Source organism: Arachis hypogaea, chromosome 15, assembly GCF_003086295.3.
Source record: "Arachis hypogaea cultivar Tifrunner chromosome 15, arahy.Tifrunner.gnm2.J5K5, whole genome shotgun sequence".
Lineage (NCBI taxonomy): Eukaryota > Viridiplantae > Streptophyta > Magnoliopsida > Fabales > Fabaceae > Arachis > Arachis hypogaea.
In genome coordinates, this window is record NC_092050.1 from 20,911,684 (window position 1) to 20,926,874 (window position 15,191).

The 15,191-nt window shown below is 31.5% G+C and overlaps 2 protein-coding genes across 2 annotated transcripts; both read right to left on the reverse strand.

Moving 5' to 3' along the window:
• Positions 1-226: 226 nt before the first annotated feature.
• On the reverse strand, positions 227-3,092 carry LOC112748071 (COBRA-like protein 10). The gene is made up of 2 exons (XM_025796272.2): positions 1,999-3,092; positions 227-1,638 (listed from the first exon to the last, which is right to left on the reverse strand). The coding sequence occupies exons 1-2, from the start codon at positions 2,624-2,626 to the stop codon at positions 227-229; spliced, it is 2,040 nt and encodes a 679-aa protein (XP_025652057.1). The 5' UTR covers positions 2,627-3,092.
• Positions 3,093-11,652: 8,560 nt separating this feature from the next.
• On the reverse strand, positions 11,653-13,313 carry LOC112749909 (CRIB domain-containing protein RIC3). Its single transcript, XM_025798341.3, has 5 exons — positions 12,934-13,313; positions 12,580-12,711; positions 12,379-12,488; positions 12,197-12,275; positions 11,653-12,110 (listed from the first exon to the last, which is right to left on the reverse strand). The coding sequence occupies exons 2-5, from the start codon at positions 12,626-12,628 to the stop codon at positions 11,932-11,934; spliced, it is 417 nt and encodes a 138-aa protein (XP_025654126.1). The 5' UTR covers positions 12,629-12,711; positions 12,934-13,313; the 3' UTR covers positions 11,653-11,931.
• Positions 13,314-15,191: the final 1,878 nt, after the last annotated feature.

The following is a 15,191-nucleotide window of genomic DNA, read 5'->3' on the forward strand; positions in this document are numbered from 1 at the left end:
TCCCTTTTTATAAAACAATATTTATTCTTAACATTCTCTAAACTTACTTTATTAATTTATAAATCTTCTCATTCTAAATGATTTTTTCATTAAAATTGAAATCTTATTTTATTTTTTTTTTAAATACTATTTTTCTTATATTGGCTATAAAACAAATTAAAGCTGAAGTTAGTAAATATACATAAGAGATATATAAAAGGTGTCTAATTAAACTATTTCGTAATAATTAATGCAATATTTGATTGTTGATTGTAAGAGCTAAAACTAAGACTAAGATATGGTTTAATAGATGTACAAGAGGAGTATGGTGATTTGCACTACGCAGAGGAAATTGAGTAGGAAGGGAACACTCTTCTCCATTGAAATAAACTCTAGAAGGGAAGCCATCGCCTTTGGCGATTTTGATATGAGGCGTATTCTTCTTGCTAAAGGAAATAACCGACTGTTGCTTACCAGGCACCTTGGGATTTGTGTCATTGTCGAGAGATACCAAATAGGTTAAGCCCGGTGGGCCGTGCATGAAGATGGTGTGGTTGAGCCGCGGGAGGATGGTGGCGTTGAAGGAATACACATCCTGAAGACTAAGAGAAGGGTTCTTGAACTGCAACGCCATGAACCAGTCGGGGAAGTTGAATGTCTCCCAGTTGAAGATAATGATCCTGGCTGTCCAGCCACCCTTGAAGTCAGAAAGAATATGCCAGTTGATGCTAACGCCGCAGTTGTCGGGGCAGGGCAGCTTGGTTGGCAAGGGAAAATGCTTCAACTTGGCCCACGCAATCGACTTGCGTGTCCTGTTGTGGAAGGGCACAAGAAGAGCCTCGTGGGGGAGAAGTAGTGCCCTTGCGTAAGGGTTACAATGGCCCGCTGGTTTGGGACAACCGCAGGCGCAAGTGTTGCAGGGAACAGCAGAATCGTTGTAGAATGCAGAGAAAGACACGCAGCAGCGGTTGTGTCTCTTGGTTGGCGTTGTGATGTTGCACACTACTTGCCAGCTTGCAAGGGCGATAACTGTCGCCCCGATCCCCCTGGGGTCCGGGGATCTAGAAGGTTCCACTTTCAGCGGAGGGCTGCATTTGTAATCGGGATTCAGGACTCCTGAAACTTTCCATTTCTCCGGAGGGTAGATGGAAGTCTTGGTGATATCGGGTGGGATCTTGAACACTTGCATCATGAAAACTGACTTCACTTGGTTTTTGTCCATCAGAGGGGACAATATTGAGCCATTTTTGCAGCAGAAAGGGATGTTCCCTATTTCCTTGTCACCCAACTTGTCAGGGGGCAAGTCGCTGATCACCGGATTCTTATGGCAGTTCATTACTTTGGAGAAGTCCATGTCTGTGTAGTATTCCCCGGCGGGGCCGTAGACGCAGTCAGAGGCGTCAATCTCGCGCGTGAAGGCGCCTCTGATGTTGTATATGAACTCACCTCTCGTCCATTCCCATGTCAGGTTCCAACGGTCTAGGCGCCCCAGTGGGTTGCGGTTCTCCATCGTCACCTGAGCCATGTAGTTGTTTGAGTATACTTGCACAACGTCGTACATTATGGAAAGATCCCCTTTCTGCCTTGCTTGGTATTTCTTGTTCGACGTATCAGCCTTCGATTTTGGATCTCTTTTGCAGCATGCATACATGGAACTCTCTGTCACATACAGCACCATTTCATTTACTTAGTTACAATGCAACTTACCTTGAAGAACAGTCAATCCATGCATGTAATTTGTATTACAAATATTCCACCTATCATTTCAAAATTTTAGAAATTCCTGCATGACAATTAAACTTTGAATGAATGCTATTATATCTACAAAATGCATTATTGTATTACATATATATGATACATAAAGTAACATTACATGAATAAAGAGTTTATAACAACTGTAAACTAAGATAATTAAAACTCAAGACTAAATATAATTGACCGATTAATTATTACTTGGTTTCATTAATAACTGAAATGGGAATGGAATATAATTAGTTAAAGGGTGGGAGGAGGACTGACGTTTTAGAGTTGGTTGGGGGCATGTGTATCCATCAATGACCAATTTGATGGTTTTAGGCATTGGAATGGCAGGGGGCTTAACACCGAACTGGGTGCCAGCAAGATTAAGCACAGCTTGAATTTGGTTCAAATCTTGGGCAGTGTTGATGGCGGTTTGGAGATCAGGGAGACCAGCTCCAACCAAGTAGGTGCCATGTCCCACATAAGCAGGGAAATCAGCCGCTTCGAAGAGGTATGCCCCCGAGGCAGAGACGAGAATCTCATCGTGTTGGAACCCAACGTACAGCTTCCAACCCTTGACCACTTGGGTGCCCGTGTTGAGCACCGTTGCGGTGGCATTGAAGGCCCACGGCTGCGCTGTGGCGTTCTTCAGTTTAGGGTACTCCTTCCTCCTGCCAAGCAGGTCATAGGAGATGAAGATCCCGTTGCAGTTGTCTGCTTCTGGAGGAAAAGCCGCTTCGTGCTCTGCAGCCGGCGCTGTAGTAGTCTCGTTGGGACCTTGAGCTTCAACTTCTTCAGGTTTAGGTCCCGGTTGAATAAGCTGTTGAGCCTCACTCAGATGAGATCCAAAGGAAACAAACAACAACAACAACAATAATAATAATAATACAAATCTACTAATTGTCATGTCTTAATTTAATTTGCATTAGGAGAGGAGGATGCCATGGTTTAATTTGTTGTCAGCGCTCACGCCGTTATGGTTGGACCTCCTTAACTATAATTGTATGGTAGGAGTGTGAGCTGAGTAAATGGGTTGGCATGCATAGTCGGATGAATATGGAACGAGTCAGAGAAAACCTCAACCTCTCACTTTACGATGCATTTGCCGGGGAATCTGCTTATGCTCAACGCCTCAACCTCTCACTTCTGGCTACTCTTCCAGGTTTCAAACTCTCCCCTTTCTTTTCTCAATTAAGAGGAGTGCTAGGAGCAGCAACTTTTGTGTTTTGTAATCATTAATTAACCATCAACAGTATTTTTAATAGTGTGAGATTAAATCCAATAATAAAAGATCACCTACTTTTCTTTTAATGGTTAAATGCTACACAACACAAAAATTTCTTGCCCCTAAACTTTCTCTTCAATTAATCATCATTTTCATACTTCGCCTTGCTAGATAATTATCCCTCACAAGCACATTATAAAATATGAATTTTCGATGCATATAATAAATAAAGTACTACAACTTCAATTTTTTTTTTATTTTCACGTTTAATGATTTAAATATGAATAAAAATTATTATTCAATTTTTGTGATGTATGTTATCATGAAGAAAGTCAAACCCTTCTAATAAAGTAATAATATAATAAAATGGCACTATGTCAAAATTAAAGCCACCACTCACATAAATATCACAAAAATAACTTTTTCTAAAGATGCCTATGTGGCAAAATTTAAACCATACATTCTAAAACCACACTTTTCACTACAAAACACTTAAAACCGTAGCTTTTTATAAGAAAAAGCGTTACCTAATGGAAAAAAGTAAATTAGAAGATTTAAGAGAAGAAATTATTAAATTATCAAAATTAATAGATCAAAAACTAATGATTTTAACTAATATTAATTGTAATGACACCGAATTCCTAAAATCAATACAAAATGATTTTTCTCAAAATCTTTATTTTACTATAAGTTTTATTGAAGGACTTCAAAAACCTGAAAAAAGTTATATTTCACACGGAATTTCTAAAAAATGCTACCATGGAAATGATTCCCCACATCTTTATCATACTTTTAACCCACAATTAAATTCTATAGTAGACATGCTTGAAGAAATTTTAGTATCCATAAAATTTCAAAGGAATAAGGAAAAAGAGGAACCTAATATAAACGAAATCAAACAGATATTAAATAAATACTTTCAGAAAGAGAATCCCAAAGAAGAAAATTTTCAAAATATAATCAACATAACAGAATTAAAAGTAAAACCACCATTGAAATTATGAATATTGAAGAAAAATTAGAAGAAGTTACAATGCTTTTTAAACAATTAAAAATGGCTCAAGAAAATAATATTATGGAACAGGGATTTCAAATAGAAGAAGAATTAGTAAATTCTGAAAATATAGAAAATGAAGAACACATCCTAGATTATTCAAGTGACGAAGAACCAGCAATTCCAATACAAGTAAAAAACGAAGCTGGAACATCTAAAGATAGTCAATCTCAATTTAAATGGGAAACAGGTTTTGAAAATTTTGCTTTTAAAAAGGGATTTATAAATAAAGATTCAAAATATACAAAAATACCATCAAAATACGTTCCTAAAATCCAGGAAATGGAAGGAGAAAGAATGCTCGATTTAGATTGTAAAAAGAATGAAAAAGAAATTTTCGAGAACTGGTTGAATTCCTTCTTATTAGAAGCCTTTACTAATCCAAAACTTAGTGAATTGTCTGGAAGAGATATTTGTAATTACATAGGGTTTCATACTAAAGGAACTGTAAGAGATTATATGACATCAATAAAAAACCAAATAATAGAAGAATTAGCAATAAAAACAACAGCTTATGATAAGATATTACATATGATGATGATTCTATATAAAGAATTTTTTGGAAAAAATATTATAGATCATAGACAAGAAGTCTATAATAAAGAATATCAAGAAGCAAAAAACCATTTAGCTAATATTCAGATATATGATTTATGTAATGTGGAATCTTATATATGTGAATATAATACATTATTATAAATTAAAAGAAGAAGATAAAGATCATTATCTTAGTATGTATATAACAAAACTTCCATATCCTGCTAATGAATTTATAATGAGAAGATTATAAGAGAAATAAATAGAGGGACAATTGAAAATAATTTTGGTGGAGCAACCTCTGCAATAAGAGAGGAAATAAAAGAACGTTGTATGCAAGAAGCAACTCAAAAAAGATTTGCAAATATAATTAGAATTTGCTGTCAGGATAATGAAGAGATACCTCAAAAATATGGTCTTAATAAAAATTTTCAAAGAAAAAGAAAATATCAATTTAGAAAAAGAAAATACTATCCAAACTGGAGAAAAAAAAGAGGTATTTTAGAAAAAGAAATAGCAATAAAAATAAAAGACAAAAAAATGACTATTGCCAAAATAAAAAAGAAAATTGTAAGTGTTGTTATTGCGAAGAAGAAGGACACTATGCAAATGAATGTCCAAAAAAAAAAGATAAAAAGGACCTTACCAAACAATTAGAAATTGCTAAGTCCTGTTTTATGGAACCATTAGAGGAATCAGGTGATAACTTAGACTATATTTTTTAATATGTCTTAGAAACAGACTCAGAGACTGAGTAATAATGTTACATTTATTACTATAAAAATAATAGAAAAGTTTTTAAATGCTTTCATAAATACTGGAGCGACACAATGCTTTGCTAGTTCAAATATAAAACTTGATTGGAAAAAATTAAAGAAACCATTAAGAGTTAGAATAGCTGACAAATCAATACATAAAATTGACCAAAAAGCTGAAATGGCTGAAATATTTATTCAAAATTATAGATTCATTGTTCCATCCATATATATGCTAGATTCTGGAATGGATTTTATCATAGGAAATAACTTCTTAAAGTTATATCATCCATTCATTCAAGAATTAACATATATAGTTTTAAAAGCTCCACATGATTCTTCAATAAATCAAAAATCAAAACATATAAAAATACCAACTACTACTATAGATAAGATCTTAAAATTCAAAATATTTTCTATATTAGAAACATGTTATTTAAATTTATATTTTCAGATAAATATTCCAAAAAACAATCTTGAAATAAAGATAGAAGAACTTTTGGATGAAATTTGTGCTGAAAATTCTTTAGATATTAAAAATACAAATAAAGAATTAGTAAACATTAAATTAAAAGATCCTACAAAAGAAATAAATGTTCCAAATAAAATTCTTTATTCCGCAAGAGATAGAGAAGAGTTCTCATTAGAATGTAAAGATCTTTTGGAAAAAGGAATTATAAGATTTAGTAAAAGTCCTCATGCGGCTCCGGCCTTTTATGTCGAAAACAATAATGAAATTAAAAGGGGAAAACGAAGAATGGTAATTAATTATAAGAAGATGAATGAAGCAACTGTTGGTGATGCTCATAAACTTCCAAGAAAAGATTCTATTTTTTCTAAAATCAAAGGAGCAACTTGGTTTTCATCCTTTGATGCAAAATCAGGATATTGGCAACTTCGTTTAGACGAAAAAACAAAGAAATTAACTGCTTTTATTTGCCCAACAAAAGAATCAACAAGTGTGTTACTCTATGAATGGAATGTATTACCATTCGGATTAAAACAAGCCCCATGTATTTATCAAAGATTTATGGAAGAAAATCTAAAAGAGTTAAATGAATTTGTTTTAGTTTACATTGATGATATATTAATTTTTACAAAACAGGATAAAGAAGAACATCTTCAAAAATTATTAATAGTTTTAGAAAGATGTAAAGAAAAAGGATTAGTTCTTAGCAAAAAGAAAGCAAGAATAGCAACACAAGAAATAGAGTTTCTTGGATTAATTCTATCCACCCAAGGAAAGCTAAAACTTCAACCAAATATTTTAGAAAAAGTAAATTTATTTTCTAATAAAATAGAAGATAGAAAATAATTACAAAGATTTTTTAGGGTGTATAAATTATATTTCTGATCAAGGATTTTTAAAGAATATAACAGAATATACTAAAAACTTATTTCCAAAAATAAGTACTAAAAAAGAATGGAAATGGGAAGAAAAAGATAGTATGCAAATTCAAAGAGTCAAAGAATTATGTGAAAAGCTTCCAGAACTTTATATTCCAGAAGAAAACGACTACTTAATAGTAGAAACAGATGCTTCAGACATAACCTGGTCAGGATGTCTAAAAGCTAAGAATGCTATAAAAAGTTTGGAACAAGAAAAAGAATCACTAGATTCTAAATATTCCCCAAAGAAATTACTTTGCAGGTATATTTCAGGGACTTTTACTCCAACAGAACAGAGATATACTACTCATGAAAAGGAAACTCTAGCAGCAATTAAATCTCTTAAAAAATGGAAAATTGATTTACTACCCAGAGAATTTACACTAAGGACAGATTCAAGTTACCTAACAGGTTTCATACGATATAATTTAAAGGTTGATTATAATCATGGACGATTGGTAAGATGGCAATTATTTTTGTTACAGTATCCAATAAAAATTGAATATATTAAGGGTGACAAAAATGTTATTGCAGATACATTAACAAGAGAATGGAGTTCGTCTACAACGCATTAGATCAAGAGATTCAAAAATATGAGTAAGAACTCAAAAAATGCAAGCATTGTCAGCAAATAAGGACACAGATCCAATCCTTCAAGAAGGCCATTGAAGCAATGAAATCAACACAACAAGCAAAACCATCAGAGTTCAGCCAGCTAAGCATGGTGGACAAATCAGGTGAAGAAAAAATTTCAGAAAATAAAACAATTGCTGAAATTATTAAAAAATCCACCCAAGATAAAAAATATTATGTAATTTATAATGGCCCCATGAAAGGAGTATATGATGCCTGGGAAAAAGCAACACCATTCACACATCAATCAAGTATAATTCATAAAGGATGGTTTTTAACACTGGAAGAGGCAAAGGAATCCTTCAGGGAATATGAAGCTCTTCATCCAGAGCAAACCCTAAAAAGAGCGGATAAAACTCCAATTCAAACCCAGAGAACAGGGATAATAAGAAACATTCCTACAAGGGCTGAAATCAAGGAAAAGAAAATGGTCTGTAGATCAAATCTCAGAGAAACCCTTAACATAGTCCTGAATTGGACTGAAGAAAAAAGGGCAATTTTGGGATATTATCCTATTGCCAAAGAACAGCTAACAAAGCTGGTTATATTTCCAGATGCTTCTCCATCTGACACCTATCAGTTTTTTCAGTATGGATTAATTGATACAATTTTAATTTTTAATGATCTAAAAATTATTAGTGAGTTTCCTGTAGGATTCGTTGATGCAGTAAAGAGATTTAAAAATATGATTGACAATGTAAATCCAAGGGATATATCCCTAAAATTTATAAACAGTCAACCTATTTTTAATGAAGAAGAAGAATGCTTGGTTCCAGCACACCAAGTAATATTCATGTCCGTCTTCCCAGGAAATTTTCAGCCAATTGATCAGATTCAAGATTTAACAATTTACAGTCATGAAGGAAGGCTAGCCAGCACATTAGCAAGGGTCTTTGAAAGAACTCAAAAAATAACGAAGGAATCTCACACAAGGATTAATTATAAAAGTAGAAATACTCTGCTTGTGTCTAGTAAAAGAAATGAAATTAAAGAAAGAGAGATGAGACTCTTGGTGGAATTTGAATCAGCATTCTACAACCTATCTGGACTCTTAGAAAAACTCCCTGAAGGGATAAAGAGGAATCTCTGCTATTTGATAAAAGATAAAGAAGACCACAAATGCCAGCTATGTGCCTCAGAAATATCTGAAGAAAGCAATAATGAAATGGAATCAACCCACATGATAAAAGAAGAGGACAATGCATCTGAAGCCCACATGATAAAAGAAGAGGACAGTGCATCTGAAGCATCCCTCAATATTATTGTATAATGACGTAAACGCTTAGGTCATAAGGCACCATCAATGTAGCTGGTACAAGATAATAAATAATGACGTAAGCAATGACGTCATAAGAAGGTAAGGACGTGAATTGTCCATCAGACCCAACCATTATAAATAGATTGCTTAGGTAATTGTAAGAGGCATAAGAAAACAGAAAGCAGAAGGCTAAGAGTACTCATATGCTAGGAGAGCAAGGAGGAAGCTGCCGAGGCGATTCTGTAGTCTGACAAAGAATTCCCTTAGGGAAAAATAGTTCTAAACTCCCCTCTGGAGTTAGTATCTACAATCTCCCCTCTGGAGATAAAAACACCTTATGTAAAATATACTAAATAAAAGAAGTTTTTCTCCAGAAAGGTACATCTTCATCCTAGTCTTTTAGTTATGAATTATTTAGAAAGTTTAGAATTAACGGAAGAATCTGATTATTATAGATTAACTGCTTTATTAGATAATGAAAAACAGGCTGTTCTAAAAACAGAATTAAATCTCAAATCAAATAAAAATTTTAATAAACAAAATCTCTTAAAAGAAGTCTTTAATAGAAAAAATATAATATACTATGAAAAAATTCAACTTGAAGCCCCTATAAAGATAAAATCTGCCAATGGAGAACTTGAAATAGCTTTGATAAATGATGAAGAATTGAGTAAACAGATTGAGAAAATTAAGGATCAACAAAAAAGATCTAAAATTGGATGGATTCATATTAGTACTATACAAATCTTAATCAAATCTACATATATGAAAGGAATTAATTCACCAATAAGTTTAGTAATCTGTGACAAAAGAATTACTGATGACTCAATAGATCAAATAATTAGAATTGTTCATGAAAATTTGGCAAACGTAAATGTTAAATTCAATGCCCATCTTGGATATGCTATACCTTTATCAACAGAAAATCTTGGAAGATCTATAAGTTTGGCTTATAAATTTCACAGAAAGAATCTAATGGAACAAGATGATGAACCATTTTCAATTACATATGCAATAAATTATGCTCTAACAAATAGCCATCATAGTATAATATTTAAAAACAGAGAAAGAATTTATGTCGATGAATTATTTCAGAAAATTGTAAAAACAGAAATACCAAAATATAAAGCTATTGAAAACCCAGTTCTATTATTAAAAGAACCATCAGGAAAATTGGTTTCATCAAATTTTCAAATAAGAGAATCTAAAATTAATAGCCCTTTAAGTTTATCTAAGTTAAAAATTAAAGAAGAAAATTCTGAAATAAAAGAATTAACAAAAAAGGTCGAAAAATTAAATGAAACCCTAAATACTAAATTATGACAATAAATAAAGAAGAAATATATATAAATTATCAAGACAAGAAACAAGAGCTCTTTGAAAGAGAAAATCGTTTGAATTATTTACAGTTTTCTGAAATAAATCAAAGAGCATTTGAAACTCTAAAAATAATCTATGACAAGTTGAAAAGAGAAGTTGAAGAGCTAGAAAAATTAATAGAATCTCTAGAAAATAGTGATGAATCAGTTTCCAGAAATTCTAAAATAAATAATGAAGCATAAAAAGATTGAAAAACCAGAAAATAAAATAAAAAGGAAAAGGGCGAAAAAATTAAAAAGTAAAATAGAGGAGTATAAAAGGGAATTAAATAATCTTCAGATCGAAATTGATGATCTTATAATAAAAAGCATAGAAATAAGAATAAATATAAACAAGTTGGAATTAAACTTAAAAAATTTATAAATACCTGGAAAACCATATTATGATTTAAAAGAATTAAAGCTGTTGAAGGAAAAAATGGAGAATGAAGTTGAAAAATTAGAAAGATATTTAGAAACAAGAGAAAGTGTAGAAATAAAAGAAGTTTTTGAGGATTTGAGAAATTATATTAAAGAAAAAGACAAACAGATAAAAGATTTTATATACAATAATCCATGCAAAAAAGAATATTATCATTATGATAGGAGTTAAAAAACTATAAATATGAAATTAAAATTATAAATATACATCAAAGATTAGTAATAAATGATCATATAACAAATACAAGAGAAATAGTGGAAATGGTCAATACTTTAGATTATGAAGTTGCAAATTATTTTTATCAAAATCCCTTAAACAAAGCACCACCAAGTGAATCTATACAAATTATAAACTTATTCGAAGCAAAATATGAAGAGTTAGTAGAAATTTCGAAAAAGAAATTAAAAGAAAAGTTGAAATTGAAAAATTGGTATCAGAGACAAGTTTACGATTAAGGATAACACTTTCTCTTTAAAACAACACTTTTAGTGACACGCTTTTAAATCAATAACAACCACAAAATAAAAAACGTCTTTACAAAAAGTTGAAATTGACAACTTTATCAGAGTGGCCACCCAAAATTAAAACCGATAAAACTAACATTCATTTTTACAGCTCAATATTATTCTTGAAGTGTAATTATTTTAAGATTTCAAAATTACGTAGTGTTTTTTTTTATTTTGTAATAAAATAAGAAAAGAGTAGGGCTATTATTTTGGGGTTTGAATTCGCTGGTCTATATAAATGGCCAATAAATTGCGAAACCAATACGAAAGGTCGATGGTAAAATGCTTCTTGTAATTTTCCCTGCAGTTATGTTCTCCTGGTCATAATTCGGCCGTATCGTTTTTGTTTTGTTGTGGTCCGCCTCTTCAAATTGCGAACGTATCAAGTCCAAAATCTTGAAAACGGACCCTTTCGGCCTTTTCTGGCACAAACAAGTTTTTGACTTTTCTGGGCCGCTCTGTCTGTTACGAGATCAGCCCAAAAAAACAAAACAAATCTGAAATGTATTTATTTATCTCTCTCTAGTAGAACAAAAGATGTTGCTCTTCCAATATTAAAAAAAAAAAAAAACCAGGTATCTTTTTACCTAAATTTCACTAGTAGAATTCAAATTAAAACGGTGGATTTCACCTTATTCTCTCCTCAATCAATTACAAGTTTATGTTTAACATTTTGAAGAAATAATGTAATATACTAAGATTCCACGATTTGAAGTATTTGTTAGCACCCAAGGATCGGATATAACAGTGATCTTTATGTCGCTAATAGAGCAAAATGAAACAAATACTTGAACATTATCACCAATTGATGATAGCATTTTATAATGTTAACCCTAAAACACAGACATTGGCACGCACAAAATAACTCGATCACCCTAAGATAATCACATCTTTGTTTACAATATATTTTTTGAATGAGTTCCAAATTTGTATTGGTCAGTCTAAGCAAGTTAGGAGGATTCGCTACTAAACAAGATGAAAAGAGTTTCCTTTCTTTCTATAGTGTATACCAGTTGATAGCTTCTATATATTCAGTATTCACATTGCTTCTATTCTCAATCAGTGGCTTGAACTTGCTGCTGCATTTTAGTCTTTGACTTTGCAGGTTTTGAGTGCTTGGATGTAGAAGAAGAAGGCGATGACTTGGGAGAAGAAGTTGACTTAACCTTTTTCCGCCTTGGCTTCTTAGCAACATTGGCAACCCCTGTTGTTTGTTGGGTTTCTTCTTGAGGCTCTGTTGATCGATATGAGAGGGTTCATTTATGTAAGTCGCTATATATATTATTATGAACATGGATCTGATCTAGCTATCGGAGTTACCTCGGATGGACGTAGTATTGGGGTCTCTTCGGGGACCAATCGACGTTGAAAAATCAGGTGCCGATTTAAACTCATTCATCTGTATTTGTTTTTTTTCAACAAAGAATTCACACATTTCATTTGATAATAATGATAATAAATAATATAAAGTAATGATGCGAGATGGAGAGGTGCATACACACCCAACTGGGTCCACTCTCAGAAGGACCATCCCATCCGATGTGAGCCACATGCTTAACATCTGTTGGTTGCCCAATTTCCATTTCCATTTCCACCTCCCGCTCCTTCACAACTACAATAATCGACATCCAACTCCAACTTAGCACAACAATAAATTTATTTTATTGTTACATTTGGGTGTACAAAACAAATATAAGCATTACCAAAAATTCCGGTAAAGAATTTGTAAATCCCTTTCATCGCACTTCCCATCAAACGGCGCCGCCAATGTAATAATAAGGATATCAACAACAGGAAGCAAAGCCTAATTCTTTTTTAGCTACAAATGCTTTTGCCTGTCAAAAAATGGATACACTTAAAATTACATGGAATTGATTTCTCATATTTTTCAAATACTAAGTCTCATTCAAGAGGGCTTCGATCTGATTCAGGAATATAATGAACATTATTCGTATCTGCTTAATTGGAAACAAATAAAAGACGATCTCAATTCGAAATTAATATGATGAGGTTTTATTATATATATGAGAAAATTGGATTAAAAACAATGTAAGTACCTTAAGAGGATTATGATGAAGGTACTAGAATAAACATTGATCCTCCAAGTCTAGCCATTTTATTAGGGTCACCCTTAATTTGTCATCATTCTGGAAAACTTTGTTTAGCAGGAATGACGACATATGCAAAGCTTCTGTCTTTCCCTCTCAGGTTTGTGTTATTGAGTTATTAACTATTCGATATATATATAAACCCAGCAACACATTATCATGGGAAAACTGAGAAAGAATAAACAGAGTTCTGAAAATTTTGATATTTTTATTGATGGGATGATAGGGAGGGTAACAATGCGGGTTGAGTGGAAATGGAGAATAAAACTGCGGTTTCTTTCAAGGAGAAACAGAAGAATAGAAAATGGGGATCCATTCAAGGATGAAAAGCGAGTAAATAAAGGGTTGACAGGGAATACAAAAAAAAGAAGGGTTAAGACAAATTAAAGAAAAAAATATTTAAGAATGTAAATTGATAATAATAATAATAATAATAATAATAATAATAATAATAATAATAGTGATTAATGAGTATGTTGTGTATGCATATATGTTGGTTGATGTATGTTGTTATGCTTGGTTGTTGAGCGAGTAATTCGGAGTTATTGTATTTTGTTTCTTCTAAGATGTTCTACATACCTTGTTATATCCAATGAAAGTGAAGATTTCGTAGTTGTGCTCTAAAATTGCGGATGAGATGGACAAACAGAGAAGCTATATTTCTAATTCAGTGTTTTGTCTTGAATTAGCTAGTATGCCATTATTCACATACAAGAACAACAACATTCTACGGTGATATATATGCTCATTAGTCCAAAAAAATAAAAAACACTATAGGCGTTTATCATTACTCATTCGCTTCCCAAGAATGAATAGTTTATGTGGTAACTCGTTATTTAACAGCTTTCCATTAGGTGCTTATTGGCCACAGAGAAAATTTTCCCGCTTGAACACCGATAAATATTTAACGGTAATACTAGAGAGACAAAAAAAATCGTTCGAACTTACCTTATTCAATATTTATTAATTATCATAAAGTAAATTATGACTATTTTAACTAATTTTCTTTAATTATCAAACATTATAAAAGTTAGATATGTAATAAATTAAACTTCAACATGTCAGAATAAAAAATACGATGTAAAAAAAATCTTTTTATTTATAGTCAGTTAAAAATCAAATTTAAATATGTTATGTATCATCATTTTATTAACTTATATGTTAACTTAAAATGTGGTCGTTGTAGTACGCATCATGTACATTTTAATTTTTCTTTTGTCTAAGTAAGCAAAAAAATCAAAACAAACCTCTAACCTAAATCAGAACTGATAATTTGCAGTAGAACAATATTAGATTCTGACAAAATCACATTATTAAAATTATTTTTTGTTCTATATCAAATTATTCAATTCACCACTTTATTTATTTTTTTTTAACTATTCAATCAACTTGAATGTACCAAGGTCTTGATAAAAATTCTTGAATTTTGTGAACTAAATAAGCAACTTCAAATGTGTAGTCACCACTAGAGTTATGCAAAAGATGCAGGACGTCCAAACAATCCGTTTCACATAGGATCTCTCAAACAATAATCTCAGACTAAGACAAATTTTTTTTAGACTGTGAAAAGCTTAAATTTGGTAATAGACTAAGGAGAAGAACTACTAGAGCAGTTCAAGATCCAACTCCCATTAAAGTCTCTAATAATACCGTCAAAACCAGCAAAATTCGAATAAAAAAATAAACTCACATTACCATTAAGTCTCCACAATCACCACACTCTGATCTTAAAAAATCTTTTTATTTTATTTTTTTAAAATTTCAATTAAAAATAATAAATTTATAATAATTATATAAAAATAATTAATAAATCAAAATAAAATTTCTCTCTCTTTTCTTTTTTGGGCTTTATCAATTGATTTTAGATATTATTGTAATCTCTAAAGATTAGTATTTGATTATTAAAATATTAAATAATTAATATTTGATTTAAAAATATAAAAATTAATAAATTTAAATATTTAAAATTTATTATAAAAAATAAACTGGACAAAATTAGATACTAAATAAAAAACACTATAAAATTAGCCTTGACTTTAATTACTTCCCGCAAATCCAATCGAATGATGCACCACTGGCAATAGTTGGCAAGTACTCAATATAATGATAGTTGGTTGTATTAGCCAATTTTTACAATATTAACTTATTTGACAGCTGGATTAATTCAATTTTATATGTTTCACATCTATTTACATGAATAATCATAA

Excerpts from the sequence above, each read along its gene's own strand:
- LOC112748071 (XM_025796272.2), bottom strand. The coding sequence starts at position 2,626 with ATGACAATTAGTAGATTTGTATTATTATTATTATTGTTGTTGTTGTTG. Across the intron at positions 1,639-1,998 it reads CCCCCAACCAACTCTAAAAC|AGAGTTCCATGTATGCATGC; the intron begins GTCAGTCCTCCT and ends TGTATGTGACAG.
- LOC112749909 (XM_025798341.3), bottom strand. The coding sequence starts at position 12,628 with ATGGGAAGTGCGATGAAAGGGATTTACAAATTCTTTACCGGAATTTTT. Across the intron at positions 12,489-12,579 it reads ATTCTTTACCGGAATTTTTG|TTGTGAAGGAGCGGGAGGTG; the intron begins GTAATGCTTATA and ends CGATTATTGTAG. Across the intron at positions 12,111-12,196 it reads CAATACTACGTCCATCCGAG|AGCCTCAAGAAGAAACCCAA; the intron begins GTAACTCCGATA and ends ATCGATCAACAG.